The following is a 15,346-nucleotide window of genomic DNA, read 5'->3' as shown; positions in this document are numbered from 1 at the left end:
ATCACATTCAATTAAGTTTTGACTACCTCCAAGGACTGAGACTTCACCATTGCTCCAGGCAACCCACTGGAGTTTGGTCACCCTCACAATAAAAAAACCCAAACACTACCACTGCCACAAAACCAAAAAAACACACAGAAAAAAAACCCCCAATTTTTTCTTAAGAAGTCCTTGTGTTTTAGTCTGGGCCCACTGCCTCTTGTCCTGTCACTGGGAAAAGCCTAGCTCCATTTTATTTACTCCCCCCATCACCTATCTATACAGACAGACAAAAACTCCTTAAATTCTCTCTTCTCTGGGTTGAGTAGTCTCAGCCTCTCTTCATATGACAAGTGCTCCAGTCCCTTAATCATTTTTGTGGCCCTTGCTATACTACTTACACTAATGATCATAACTGCATTGATATAGGGCAATTTGTCCAGCAGGAAAAGAACACAGAAGATCAACCGTATGCAGGCCAGGCAAGGCTGAGTAAGTGAGGCACGTGTGGGTACCGGACAGAAAGCCCGCAGAAAAGCACAGGACAAAGATGTACCCCAGGGGTCATTAGCATGTAGCATGACATGCTCATTTTTTCCACTTTCAGAAGCCACCCATTTAAAACACTCAGAGCAATCTAGAACATTTCTGGGTGAGAAGCATCCTCAATGTACTGGTTCTAGCTAAGACAATTTTCTTCACAACAGCTCCTATAGGCTGTGTTTTGGATTTGTGCTGAAACCGTGTTGATAATGCAGAGGTGTTTTCATTATTGCTGAGCAGTGCTTACACAGAGTCCAAGGCCTTTTCTGCCTCTCACCCCACCATCGAACAGGCTGGGGGGGGGGCACAAGTTGGGAGGGGACAGAGCCAGGACAGCTGGCCCCAACTGACCAAAGGCATCTCTTATACCGTATGATGTCATGCTCAGCAATAAAATAAATGGGAAAGAAGGAAGGGGAGACATTCAGAGTGATGGTGCTTGTCTACCCAAGTAACTTCTGTGTGATGGAGCCCGGCTTTCCTGGAGATGGCTGAACACCTGCCTGCCAATGGGAAATAGTGAATTAATTCCTTGTTTTGCTTTGCTTGTGCATATAGGTTTTGCTTTCCCTATTAAACTGTCTTTATCTTAACCCACAAGCTGTCTCACTTTTTTTTTTTCAGTTCTCTCCCCATCCCACTACAGAGCGAGCAAGTGGCTGTGTATAGCTCATGATGGTCTGTTTAGATTGCAGTTTGACTAGTAAAACCAAGAGGGAAAAGCAGACAAACACACTGTATAAACAAGATGGAAGTTATTTCCATATGAAATGCTACATAAATAAATCTAAGAAATTTTGTTGGCCATTCAGTATCAATGTAACCATACAGAAGCATCAATTTTCAGAGCAAAATCTGAATATCCACTTAGACATATCCATGGTCAAAGCAGTCACAGACAGGTTCAATCCCTAACCTGCAATTCAAATCAGTTAGTCATTCCAGGCCCACACAGCTCAAGAGTGCCAGGAATCACTATCTGTATTGAAAAAAAACCCGTAACAGTGATAAACTCCCAATAAAATGTGTATATTGGCAGTTTTTCCACTGAAATCATTCTCATCAGCTTTAAAAACCAAGAGACAGAAATAAACCAGGGGTCACTACACTGGAATGTGGTACTGTATTTACAAACAGACAACAAGAAAATCATGTGCCAGACAAAATCAGCTACCACAGTATAGTTGATCAGTTAAAGATTAGAAGAGGTATGCTGAAAAGATATAGGTGTACAAGAATATATACATTAAAAGAAGTGAGGGTAACCACCACCGACCCTCCTTTTCAAGCCTCCAGCTAAAGCACAAGTTCTTACTGGGAAGATTATTTACTATCAAGGCAATTAAGAATTTTTTCTTTTAATTTCAAAGTTTTTCTTGTGTAATTATCTGAAGTGCTTTGGCAATTTAACTGAATTATGAACAAATACATTGGTCACTTTATCTTCCACTAGAACACAGCCATATGCAAGAGTTAAGTACAGCAACTAATTAATACTCAGTAACTCAACAGTTAAAACATACAAAGCCATAAACTCTGTAAATTAAAAGCTATGAAACTCATCACCTATAATTGATTTTTTTTCCCCTTCTGGAATAGTTGTCTTGAATGAAGCAGACAAAAACTTAAATGTCAGGATTAGGAACCTTGAAATGAAAGGGAAATCTGTGCTAATAAATATATGTGTAACTATTTCCAGGGGTTTCTTTCTTTACCTCTACAGACATTACTGACAGCAAAACACAAAACTTCTTCTGTCCATAGTGTAGAAGAGGCTACAGAATGCAGGGCTGACAGAGTAGGGATGCTGCACACTTCTGTGTGTGTACAGCTAGAACAGTGCAGAGAACCAAAAACGTTCCCTGAAAGGTACAGAAAGAAGCAATTCAATAAAGCAAGCTGTGTTTTCAAGGAAACCTGGTAGCATTCTATATCCTTCCCTTAACCTCTACATTCACAGGCACAGAAATGGGCTTACCACAGATTTGACAGGCTTGGCAGAACCTCTGTGGAAAAAGGTTATTAAGGAAGCACAACATATGGGGAAAGCATGAAAAAGTAGAAGGGAGGAATGTATGAGGCTGTGCACACAAAGGCAGTGCATAATTCCAGGAGAATCTATCAAAAAACCCTATATGCAAAAGAAAAAAAAAAATCCGCTCTGCTCTCTCACCTTGCTGTCAAAAAGATCAGTCCATTTTGTTGTTTCCCAGAATGTCTCTGTCAAAGCTTCCGAGCAGCTCTCATGATCCTCATCTTTGCTTTCTGCATCACTGGAAGCAGCCCCTTCTTGGGCCTGCAGATGGAGAAGTTGGTCAGCCAGCGCACTTCCTTTTCGACAAAGTGCATCCACTAAAGTAGTCTTCTGTTTTTCCATTTCACTAAAAAAAAAAAAAAAATCAACATGAAAAATACTAAAAACTTTTTGCAGATACCTCATTAAGAACAGAAACAGTGCTGTACTGAGTTTAAGCTAAAACTTAAACTTTAGTTTAAGCTAAAAAGTTTACAGCAGTTACACACAAAATGAAAATAAGCACAAAGATTATTTTTCAAGCATGGCTATTTACTATAAATTAAACTAATTTTAAAAAGTTACCTAAAGACACTATGCATTAAACAAGTTTGATCATTCTTCTAAGTCTGAAATGCCTTTGATGTCTTAAGGCAAGGGCAACTCAGGATTCTAAAACTGAGTAAGCTAGCATCCAGAAATACAGCTTTATTATTCCTGGCATTAGAAACAGAGAGTCAAATCCACCACTAACGTAAGCAGATACAATTCTGCTGACTTCAAAGGAACTGCACTCATTTAAAGCACCATTCAATCTGGTGTTCAATTCCAGACGTTAGATTCAACCACATGACCTAACAGGTCAACTTACCAAGAAATGTTTAGAATAAAGTTCATTATGTCATAGCTTTGCTTTCACATCAACAATTCAAGAATTATACAGAAATATTCACGATAGCTAGAAGAGACTAGTTTTACAATTGAAATGCAATATTTTATCTAAAATAATGAAAAAATACGCATCACCCATTTTAAGGGCCTAATCTTCAAATGTGCTGCTCTATTTGGGACTACAACAGCACCATGCCACACAACACGAAATCTACTGGTTATTCTCCCAACTAAGGTGTCGCCTTCAAAACACTGTCTTCCTAAGGATATATGCTGGTAATTCAGAGGAACAATCTAAAACTAAAGAAAAACAACAGGTCTCAAAAATACTTTGAAGCACAAGAATGGTCCTCACATTTTTCAGAAATGAAACCTTTTGCAAGCAGTGACTTAGACTAGGCAGGTAACACTCAAACACCTCTACATCGATATTCTAATGGTCCCTCTGATCAGAGATTAAGCTGGATACAAAAACTTAATTCCCCATTTTTCTGACACATCTAAATCCTGAAAGCGCACTTGTTTATTTTATTTAACATTGCTAAGTAAAAATTTGCAAGTTTGAGTGTTCCTGCATTCTGGAGATATAAGAAGAGAACAAAATAATTTTGTAGTCAAGTTTGACATTACCTTTGCCCCCCCAAATGACACAAGTTATTAAAAAAGTTTATAGCCATTCCATTTCTTATAAGCAGAGACAAAGTACATAACTACAGAAATAGGATGCAAGAAAATTATTTACTGGGTAGGTACTTTTTTATAGTAGTTGCATCAGGCCTGGGATCAGTCTTCATGGCAAAATATACTGCTAATGCTGTCTGATCAATATGAGAGATTACAATATTTGCAGCTTCAACAATTTCATCAAGTCTTTTCATTCGTTCCTAAAAGAAGAACAGAAAAGGTGTTTAGCACAATGAAATCACTCTACTTGACTGCTGGCCCTAACACTACGATAATTGCAAAGGTACGCAGAAATAACATCAGGTAATTCAACATGTTCTTTTCTCCACTTTCTCCAATTTTTGATTAAAAAAGATGGATAAATGCAGGAAATCTTGATAATGCAGATATGTAGTCCATTTCACCGAAAACACTGAGAAATATGAGGTGGGTATATGCAAAATGCAGAGTTTACAGAAAGAAAACCACCTTTCAGTACAAATTAACCCTCTTGAATAACTGTTACCACTTTTTTTAATTTCAGAAATAAATATAAAATCAGAAAAACATCCAAGCTGACACATACACAAAGCTGTTTATCTTCAAGATAAACAAAGCAAACTTATGTGAACTTTTCTGTTCACAGTTCTCATTTTTGAGGACAACTATGGTGGATTTAGCTGTTGTTTCAAGGGGACCCTCAGTTGTCTGAGCAATTCTGCTAGAACAAATTACCAATCCACTAGAGGAGCAGAATAGGACGTGCGCTTGTCTCAGTAACCACCATTTAGAATACTATTGTTGCAGCCTAAACCAGTAAGGAAACTTACAATGTATTCAACTTAACAAGGAATAAATGATCAACAAATATTCTATAGGTAGGCATACTTACATTCTGCTGTGGGATTAAGTAAAACACAGTCAGTTAAGAAGGCAGTTGTCAATCTAATTCAGAATTTCTGCTTTATAGTACTGAGTACAGCTACAGCAGTCACTTCAAGACCAAACATGTATGAAGAAAGATTCAGTTGTATAGGCTACACAGATGCATTGAGACAAATCTAATTTAAAGTGTGTTAAATAACCTTTTCAGAATCCAGCTGATGAAGTCTTGCAACATACAATGGAAGATGGTTAGGAAATGCTTCTTTCAACTCATTATACATGTCAGTGGTATCCAGCCTAGAAGAGAGGAGGTCATAGCATGAAATAGCAGATTCTGCATAGGTTTTTTGTACAGCTGCTTCAGGCTTGTGTAGTCATGACAGCAAACATACTTGGTCATCCACTGTATTTTTAGATCTCTTAAAGCTTCAGCAAATTCTTCTTTTACATCTTTTTCTTTTTCCTGTTCTCTTTCTTTCTCTTTGCTGCCATTTTTGCTCTTTGACAGTGATGGTATCAGGTGATAGTGAACAGTAAGGACATCCTGGAGGTGGGAAAAAAAAGACACATACTGAGAGGGATACAGTATGCTTTTTTCAATGCTATATAAAAGTTAAATCATAGCAAGCAGCTACTCCAAGCTACGCATAAAATGAGTAAGGATTCTGAGAGCAAAGGAATTAGTTGTTAAGAATTGCGGAACTGCTTTAACTTGTTATTTTAAGCAATACAAAGATGTAAACAGTAAAACAGCACGCTGGGCGTAAGACAAGAAAGCCTAAAATTTAGCAACTTTGATATTTTTGTATTCATAGAGTTTTACATGATATTAATCAGGAAATCAGAAGGGTGGGTTTTTTTCTTTGTTTATAAAAAAGCAAGTAACTTGGTTAAAAGTCAAAGGAAAAAAAATCAGTTAGAGAGCCCATCCTACAAATCTAGCAATAAACTAATGAATAAAGATGACTGAATTCTAAAAAAAACCAGAGTAAGATAAATATGAATCATGACATAAGATAGATGTTTATTCCTCTTGAGACAGGATTTCTTGCATGTGCCTACTGATTTAGCTGATGCATTCAGTCAACTCTTTTCCAGTTTGCTGCTACAGACTTTCCTTTTTCACCTCTATGCTCAAAATAAGTAGACATAACAGCAAGATGTTTTTAAACCTGAAAAGCTAGCATAGAAATAATGCTATAGTTTGAGTTCATGCTACACTACTCAACAGTTACCATTAGAAAATGGGATACAGCTATTTAAAAGGAAAATCTTAACTGATCTTAGATCATGCTCTGAAGTCCATTTGCTAAGATGATTTACATATAAACTTGTAAATAAGCCATCATTAGATTTCAGTCATTGCTTCTAAAAAATCAAAATTTCTGGGGGAGGCTATTTTATTGTTTTTTGGTTTAATGTTGCAATTTTTAAAAAAGCCTCTCCCCAAACAGTGTGGAGACATGTCCTTTTATTTTATATGTAGGATATTTCACACAGAAGATCACTTAAGTTTAAATCTTCTAGATACCATTACTGTACCACAACATTGTGCAAAATATTCTGCTGCATGCTTAACTACTGTGGCAATTTAATTATTCATACAAATTATTCAAAACTAAATTTGTGGGAATACGTTTCCTATAAACAAGGTCAGTGTTTCATAATGAAATTAAGTCTTGTGCGGAAGATGGAGTTATTTCAGGTTACTTAAACAGTGAGTAAAAATGTGACTGTTAGAAATTGCTATGCATAATCTTGAAATAATGGACTTCAACACTACACTTCTGAAACTACTCTAGAACGCTGATGCAGAGTAACTTTATTCAAACTGATAGTTCAAAGAAACCAGCAGCTTGCTATGGGTTACTGAAAACAATACTAGTAAGAGAATGTGACATCAATATTCCCTTAAAATAAATTTTCCAGCTACTTAATACGAAATTTCAGATGAACCACAAAACTGACATTCACATTTTTTTAAAACCCTAGCTTAACTCACTAATCGACATTGAAGTATAGCTTTCACAGGAAATATCCTGCACATGTGCATTTCAAGTATGAAGTGCATGGCCAGACAAGTACACCTATATGCGACTCCAGCAAGACCTAGGCCAGAGCATGATGAAACAGGTCATGGAGGCAGGCACATGTAGTGGAGGATGCAGAAGTCAGGAACATGGTATGGCCCTGGCTAACATAATTAGAATGGCAGAAAGTAACAATATAGTTAAAGCAAACTGAACATTAAGAAGTTAATTCAGTAAAAAAAAATCTGAATCTGTAGTTTACAATGTTTTTTAAAAAACATCCTCTACTGAAACTAATACTTCCGTAAGAAAGAAACCTGTCTTCCTAGAAATATTCTTCTAATATTTCAGAATTTCCTTCTTGAAAGTCCTCTTTGATCTTACTTGGCAACATATGTTTGGAGTTACGGATCTAAATGGCCTCTGCATTCTCAAGCCTTGTCCATACGAGAAAGCTCTACTACTCTGGTTTAAGGTTCAAACCGAGCATAATTAGACTAACAAAACCTCACTTATGTGGATGAACTCTTTAAGAGACTAATTCTATGTATCTAAACCATCAACAGCAAAATGTCATCCTGCCACTCTCTCACCTAGGTACCTTTGGCCGCATGAGATTCTGCAAGCATTACAAGCTATAACCACTGAAAGGGAAACACCGTGTTTCAGACCTGGGCACCCTCCTTTTTCAAAAGGACTTATGAAAAAAGAGGCACACTCTTCTGTACAGACAAACTTATTTCATGGGATCCATAAGGTCTAGGTGCTTATCACATTTAACTAAACTGTCTTAAGATGGACTGAGGCTTCTTTATTTTCTCTATTTTGTCTGTAAACAGTAGCATCATTTATAAAAACTCAGCAACCTCCTAGATAACTGAGGATGCCAGAATAACATTGTCATTGCCATTACAGAAACATTCATCGTTAAAGATTAAGGAGAAGAAAGGTAACTCTTCACAATTCAGTGCTTTAATGTCTTTTCTTATTCCAATTTCACCTCTAACTGTTCCACACTAAGGTAATTGCTACAGTGGTGACTGGATTTGATTTCATATATGCATCTCTATAAAAAGATATAGAGTTATAGACAGAGAAAGGTAGCAAGCAAGCATATTGTCCATTGAAAAAAACAGTTTAAGGAAACTTTCAGACTAATGAGAAAGCTGCCCTTTGTTTATCCTCCAGAAAAAATTAAGCAATATTAAACATTCTGGAAATATACAGGATATGCACTTTGGTCAGTGTACTCTCTGCACAGTCTAGTAAGCCTCAGTTTACTTTTTACTTAGAGCTACAAACTGCATACATAAACAAGCACAATGCCCTCAAAACAGTCTCCTCTTAAAAGAGCTTAATTAACATTTAACCCAATTTTGTTTAAAAGATTTTAGCTTAGATTTTTGTCCAATGATTCGACATTTGGTACTTCACGTGGAAAAGACACATGAACTATTGTTACTTATACTTTAAACCCTTCATAGCAAAACTAACCACAGGAAAAAGCTCCTTGAAGGATCACAGGCCTCATTTTCTGTTTGACAAATACCATGCACATCTGCACACACAGAAATATGAATGTGCATACGGAATTTGTATCTGCTTTAAGATGTATACAATTTGTGCAACATTGCTCATTTTTATGGCAATACTCGAAGCTGAACAAAATTTCTTGAAGTCACCTGCCAGGCTTACATAAAAATAAATCAGACATGTACTTCATCCATTTTTTGAAGGCCTCCTGATTAAACAGGGATAGTATCTTAATGCTCAAAGGTAGACATGCTTTTATGTTTGCCTCAACAATGCTATACTATATATTAGTCTTCCACCACTACTTATCAATATCAACTACATAATCCATTTCTTGCTTTGAATTGGAGGAAAGGGTAGCAGAGTAGGAAGAAAGATGTAGAAATTTTCTATCCCTTAATTAGTTGTTACATATTGCTGTTCAAAAGCTGCATTATATAAAACAACAACAAAATTCTTACAGACCAGAAAAAGTCAGTGATCTGTTTTCATTGTAACTATGTTCAGGACAAAAACTTCAAGACAAGGGGGTGGTGGTGGTGTTGAAAAATCACATTGTAACTGCACTATAAAAGTTAGGTTGTGAAAGAAGAAAGGTACATAGAACCAATTCGTTTTTCCTATGGTTGTTTAGCACAAGCCTCCCCATTAGAAACCAAGGGCACTTCTACGGGTATTGTGGCCAAGCCACAATAGTGCACTTTCTACTTCAGTGGGAATCAGTTCAAAGGGAAAATGTCACTGAATTCTGAACTTTGTAGATATCACAGGCTCAGTAGTCAAATTTTTATTTTATCTTTAGCCCAGACACACCACAGGAAGGCAATTAAATAAAACCCCATGCCCAAGGTTTGGTTTGGGTTTGGGTTTTTTTAAGATAAAATTAAATTCCCCAAAATAGCTCTTCTAGCAGAAAATTATGGATTAATCTAAGATTCTGCTGCATGTATCTAGTAACACAAAACCACCTGCTTATTCTGTCGAAAGAACTCATTGATTTTTCTGTCTAGTTGTAAAAGAATTAAGTTTATTCTTTGGAAAATTAGGCTGCTATTTCCTGGCATAACTTCGAATTGCCTTCACGCAAAATAGAGAAGATATTGAAATACGGGCTGGACGAGCAGTCAAGTAGATTGAAAGCTGCTGAATGGCCAGGCCCAATGGGTGGTGATCAGCAGCACACAGTTGGAAGCCAGTAACCAGTGGTGTACCCCAGGGGTCAATACTGGATTGAATCCTGTTCAGCATCTTCATTATTGATCTGGATGACGGGGCAGAGTGCACCCTCAGCAAGTTTGCAGGTGACACCAGACTGGGAGGGGGAGGCGCGGCTGATACCGCAGAGGGTTGTGCTGCCATCCAGAGGTACCTTCACAGACCGCAGAAACGGGCTTTCAGGAACCTCGTGAGTGCCCAAGAGGCAATGGCCACAAACAGAAACACAGGGTATTCCTCCAGACATAAGGAAATAATTTTGCACAGTGGGAGTGACTGAACACTGGGAACAGGTAGCCCAGAGAGGTGGTATAGTCTCCACCCTTGGGAGGTACTCAAAAACTGTCTGGGTATGGTCCTGGGAAACCAGCTTTAGGAGGCCCTGCTTGAATTGGGGGTGGGTGGTGGTGGGGGGGTGTTAGACCAGAGGACCTCCAGAGGTCCTTTCCAGCCTCAGCGATTCTGTGTAAATAAAGATACTTTCAAACACCAGAAATGCCCACCCTGGATTTCTGGTAGTGTCATGAACATAGGGTGCAAGGTAATGAGTTCCCTCCCTCCTTCAACTAAAAAAAAAACAAACAAAAAAACCCAACTTTCCACAGACTAGTCACCAGTATCCGAGCAAAAAACCACACAAAATAAAAATGGGGCTTTGAAATGAACCCTCCTAATCCTACAAAAGTGCCTGGACTTGTCTGTGAAAAACATGAAAATTCTACACATGCATTTTTGACTGACTAGGTCATAAACGAAATATATAAACATGTTTTCCACCACAGAGAACATCTTAACCACATGTAAACTTGTAACAAGGCAGGGTAAATGTTTACAACTTGTAAACTAGGAAGGCCTCAGAGTTGCAGTCCCAAAAAAATATATTAATTAATGAAGATCTTATGGATCCATGCTCTGAAATACACTGTTCTATTTATTTGCTGCTAGTACACTGACGCCTCTTACGACTCATAGGTAGTAGTATGAAGAACAAGTTTTCATTCAAGCTTGAGTGGGTCTACTGCTCAACTCTGAACACAAATCTCAGTTCTAAAAACAACAGAACATGCAACCTCTTAGATCTGTTTAATAGGTTTTGTTATGCAAATTAAATAATGATTAGAGTTTAACTCCCTCAGATTTGCTTAGTGAAGATTTTATACCCTATTCATCAGGAAGCCATGCATTCACATGGCATTTAAAATAATCTTTCTAGAAGTGATCCCCACAATTTTCAGATGTATGAAAATAAAGTTGCAGCAACATGCATTAAAATCCTTCTTGTAAAGCCTAATCAAATTCTCACACAGTTACTACACCAAGACCAGAGTAAGTTAGCAGGCTCACTGTTAACAACAGATTGCAGCAATAAACTGTTATTCATGATTTCCATGCCTTATTTCTAACAGTCCTGACTAATTTGCACTCCAGAACACAGTACCTTGAAAACAAAAGAATTTAAAAGCCTTACAACTTAAAAGCAAAACAAGAAAAAGAAGAGTAGCCTTATAAAGATATCCTACTCAAATAGTTTTGGGGTTTTTTGGTGTTGTTTTTTGTTTTGTTTGTTTTTATGAAGACTGTTTCTGCCTCTGACTTCCGGCAGAATATTGTATTACCTACTGAAAAATATGAGAAAGAACATTAAACACTGCTATATTGTCACTCACTCCCTACCCAAAGTATCTCATACTGCTCCAAAATTCTTTCTGTAAATTCTACTACATATTACACTGCTGTATAAACTCTAGCTGATAATGAGTTATATTCAATTTGAGTAGAATCATGAACTGAGAGACTTTTCAACCAAGTCCATTGCTCCTAAGAAAAACCTGCTTGCTACAGTAAGTTTTTTACAACTGTAACGAAGCCAGCTCTCAATTCAGTAGACTTGGTATGCAGTTAGATATTCAATTCTACATCAGAATGTTAGGTTCATATTCAGTTCTCAATGTGCAGACAGAACAGAATAGGCAGAAACACTTGCCACAGAAAATCTTCACCACAAACATTGAAGTTTTCCGAGTATTTAATAAAAAGAACAAATTACAGACCACTAATCACATGCATTTTTACAGAAGTATCCAGATGTTCATATGCCTCTCAGCTCTGTATTACAGTAGGATTTTGTTATTCTACCAGTAGACATACTCAAGGTGCTGAAGTAAATAGCTGACAACTAAGGAGGGTAGATGAGGGAGACAAATTAAAACCAATACTGGTAGACAAATTCTTTAAGTCATAGGCAAAAAGACTTAAGGATATCTTTTTCAAAAACTAACATTCAGTACCTTTTTAAATTTTCCTTGCCACTTTGCTGCAGACTGCCCCTGGGAGTTAGAATAACATACCGTAAGAAAACATGCACACACCACACAGGATGGAGACACCTTCTCTGTACAATTATGGTTATACTTTCAACCTACAGATTTTTAAACTTTTAGAGAGTCACATCTATCATCAAACATGCTTTTAAAGCATGCTCTTTCAGGTTTTAAAAATTAATAAAACAATGCATTATTGTGTATACAGTCTGTTATTCCTGTAAGACAAGCAGGTGTTGTTAACCACTTAGCTTAAATTAATAAATTACAGAAATTCAGCCTTCAATAGATTTTAGATTTTGACTGTTTAGTGGCATTGTTCTATTTCATAATAAATATACAGAAATTAGACACATTTTCCCTCACATTGCATCCACTTGCTGACCTAGACAACTTTGCTGCCTAGTCCTCCTGTTCTGCCCTCTGGTACATACCGAGGTTCACTAAAAGCAGCAGAAAGTATCTGATACTATTTGATACCATCCTTTTTCCAGTGAAATAAGACCATAACAGTAATGCCTTAGACTATGACATGAGACACACCTTAGCTAGAATTTCTCTCTGTGTAAGCTCTTAAGTATTCTTCATCACACAAGGATGTGATAGGCAATACCTACCTACCTCCTACTTCCCATCCCAGAAATCACTGTATATAACCTCCTACTTCCCATCCCAGAAATCACTGTATATAACCTCCTACTTCCCATCCCAGAAATCACTGTATATAACCACTTAGTCTGGTTTAAAATAAGATAGACGAGAATTACAACCAGCAGTTCAAGGAAGTGCAGACTTTTAAGTTATGGAAACTATACTACACTACTGTAATGGATTTAACCATGGAGTTCATAAAAGTATACTTGCAACCTTGCAGGAATTACAAAGAAATACAAACCTATGTATTTTAGAGTTCTTGGTTATTAATTTTTTTCCTTGCTGATACATAAATTCTCCTGACTGACATTATCTAACCTGCAGTTACATGCGATCTGCCCCAAAAGCACTACCTACAACCAAATCAGACTGAGCGAACTAAACTTTTCTACTCAGAAAGATCTAAAGGTACCTGCCCACCTACTCACAGAAGCTTGTTTTCTATGAAAACAAACTTAGTTTTATACATGTTGTTCAGCCACATCTAATGATGTATGGACATAGATGAAGTACTTCTACATACTAAGCATCACCAGGATTGATTCAATTTTATTTTCAGCTTTGCTATCAATTTAAAAATAGCTAGGGGATTTAAATACAGATAGGGAATATTCTAAACACCTTAGCAACAGATACACACAAGAGTGATCTGGTTACTATAATCACTGTTGCACTACAGATTCATACAACTATAAACCAGTTTTTACAGGATGCTGAATTATGAGCACTAAAAACCCTGAAGCTTTTTTCTAGCATCACACAGAGCTTTCAGATTATTCTGTTGGAGCATACAGTCATATCAGTGGTTGACAACATCAGTGTGCAGCAACATAAGAATATCTGCTTATGCATTTGAGTCAGCAAAATTCCTGCTGCTTTGTCACAGTAACATATAGGTGTTAAAAAAGCACATATTTTTGCTGAAAATTGTATGCATGCAAGGAACAGTATAGCTGTTTATTACAGAACCAACATGCACAAAACAATATATATACGCATGTATTTTTCATTCAAAAATTATACTAAGCTAGGCAATTACACAAAATCACTTTTAAAGGCTCCACACCAAACAAAAGCAGTTGCTTCTTAAAATACAAGGATTTAGACTAAAGAATTAGCATTCAAAATTTAGAAAATACAATTTGAAATTGTAAGATTAAAACAAAACTAGAACTACTTAGAAGTTACTCTGACTTTATAATGAAACAACTGCTTCTAAAATGTCGTGTGTAACTAAACCTAGTGCTCCTTAAAGTACTAAACCCCTGAAACACAGCACTTCCTAGCATGCCATTTACTCGCTTCAGAAGTTTCAGAAAAAGAAGCCATCATTCATTTCAAATACTCACAGCTTTCTTTCCAAGTTCTGTTTTAGACAGTGTAAGAGCTCCTGCAAGGTAACATCCTGGTCCTGCTCCTTTAGGTATTCTATTCAAAGAAGGAAAGTTCAGTGTTAACACCAGGTTCATTCCTGCCCCATGGGGACTACAATATAGTACCCAAACAGCAAAAGAGCAACACAAGAAGAATTACCAAGCCTAAACACATAGATACTTTCAAAGTATTTAGTTAGGTGCAAAGGCAGCTTGTTAGATGTAGATGAGAAAAACAGGACTTCAGTAACTTACTTGTCATCAGGCAGCGATGTAACAAAGAATGGCTGACTGTGTTTTGGTGGTAATGTCAAACTGTTGGATTTCTTCTTTCCTAAGAGAGCAAGGCTATGGTTTTCATAAATATCTAAGTTCAAGGTACTAGACAACCTGTGAGAAACAATAAATGGAAGGTCTTTGATGCGGTCCAGCTCACTGTTCTGTTCATGACGAATTTGTAACCGAATAGTGTAATCTCCTTTTTCCAGTTTCACAGAATACTGAAAGAAAAAAGTTCTCATAAATGTCAAGATTAAGTACTTTACCACTTACAAAGAAACCCAGAAATAAGACTGTCATGTTCTTCTTGATCCATATTGCTCTAGCCATTTAAAATATGCTAGATTACTTAGTTTTGGAACCTCCTGAAAACAGACTGCTTTCAAGACTTGATAGTGGCCAAAACACATTTTGGATTGACTGAAAAAACAAAAAAAAGTTTTCAGACCACAATATAGGCAGACATTGTTTGTTCCTATTCTAAAACTGTAATAACAGCTCAAATACTTAAATCACAATTCTTTCTAAACTTGCAGTTCAAAACCTCTAGCAGGTTTGCCTTGATACACTTTCAGTTTACTATGTAGCTTTGGGTGTTCTGTGGTTTAGATTAGAGATTATCTTCTACTGTCCTAAAAACTGTACCAGCTTTCACACTGAGAGACCCCCAGCATTCCTGTGAGATTTAAGGCTGCAGTTCAAAGAGCTGACAGACTCTCTGCCCTGAACTTTTTATATATGCAGTTACGGCTATGCAGATATCTTCTCCATGTATTAAAAAAAAACCCAAACAACATAAAACAAAAATCTCAGATACACTCCCCCCTCAAAAACCCACAAACCCACCCAACTAAAAAAACCCTGAAACAACCCTAGACTTAAATTTTTAGCTTTGAAAACATTCTTTCATTTCTATCAGCTTAAAAGGGCACGTGGGTGTTTTGAGCACTAACATGCTAAAACATT

At 36.9% G+C, this 15,346-nt stretch overlaps 1 protein-coding gene across 2 annotated transcripts in view; it reads right to left on the bottom strand.

Annotated features, from left to right (window-relative positions):
- TPP2 (tripeptidyl peptidase 2) overlaps positions 1 to 15,346 on the bottom strand; it is a 54,417-nt gene that overhangs the window by 7,725 nt on the left and 31,346 nt on the right. The window contains exons 22-28 of one of the 2 annotated variants that reach the window (XM_040584474.1): positions 14,357 to 14,601; positions 14,078 to 14,156; positions 12,042 to 12,080; positions 5,368 to 5,519; positions 5,176 to 5,272; positions 4,181 to 4,311; positions 2,696 to 2,903 (exon numbers count right to left, since the gene is read on the bottom strand). In XM_040584474.1, the coding sequence (XP_040440408.1) occupies positions 2,696 to 2,903; positions 4,181 to 4,311; positions 5,176 to 5,272; positions 5,368 to 5,519; positions 12,042 to 12,080; positions 14,078 to 14,156; positions 14,357 to 14,601 (951 nt within the window). The remainder of the gene's footprint in view (positions 1 to 2,695; positions 2,904 to 4,180; positions 4,312 to 5,175; positions 5,273 to 5,367; positions 5,520 to 12,041; positions 12,081 to 14,077; positions 14,157 to 14,356; positions 14,602 to 15,346) is intronic. The other variant, XM_040584475.1, reaches the window with a different exon arrangement.

Source organism: Falco naumanni, chromosome 2, assembly GCF_017639655.2.
Source record: "Falco naumanni isolate bFalNau1 chromosome 2, bFalNau1.pat, whole genome shotgun sequence".
NCBI classification, from domain to species: domain Eukaryota; kingdom Metazoa; phylum Chordata; class Aves; order Falconiformes; family Falconidae; genus Falco; species Falco naumanni.
Note: the sequence above shows the minus strand (reverse complement) of the source record. Positions and strands in the feature narration are given on the sequence as shown.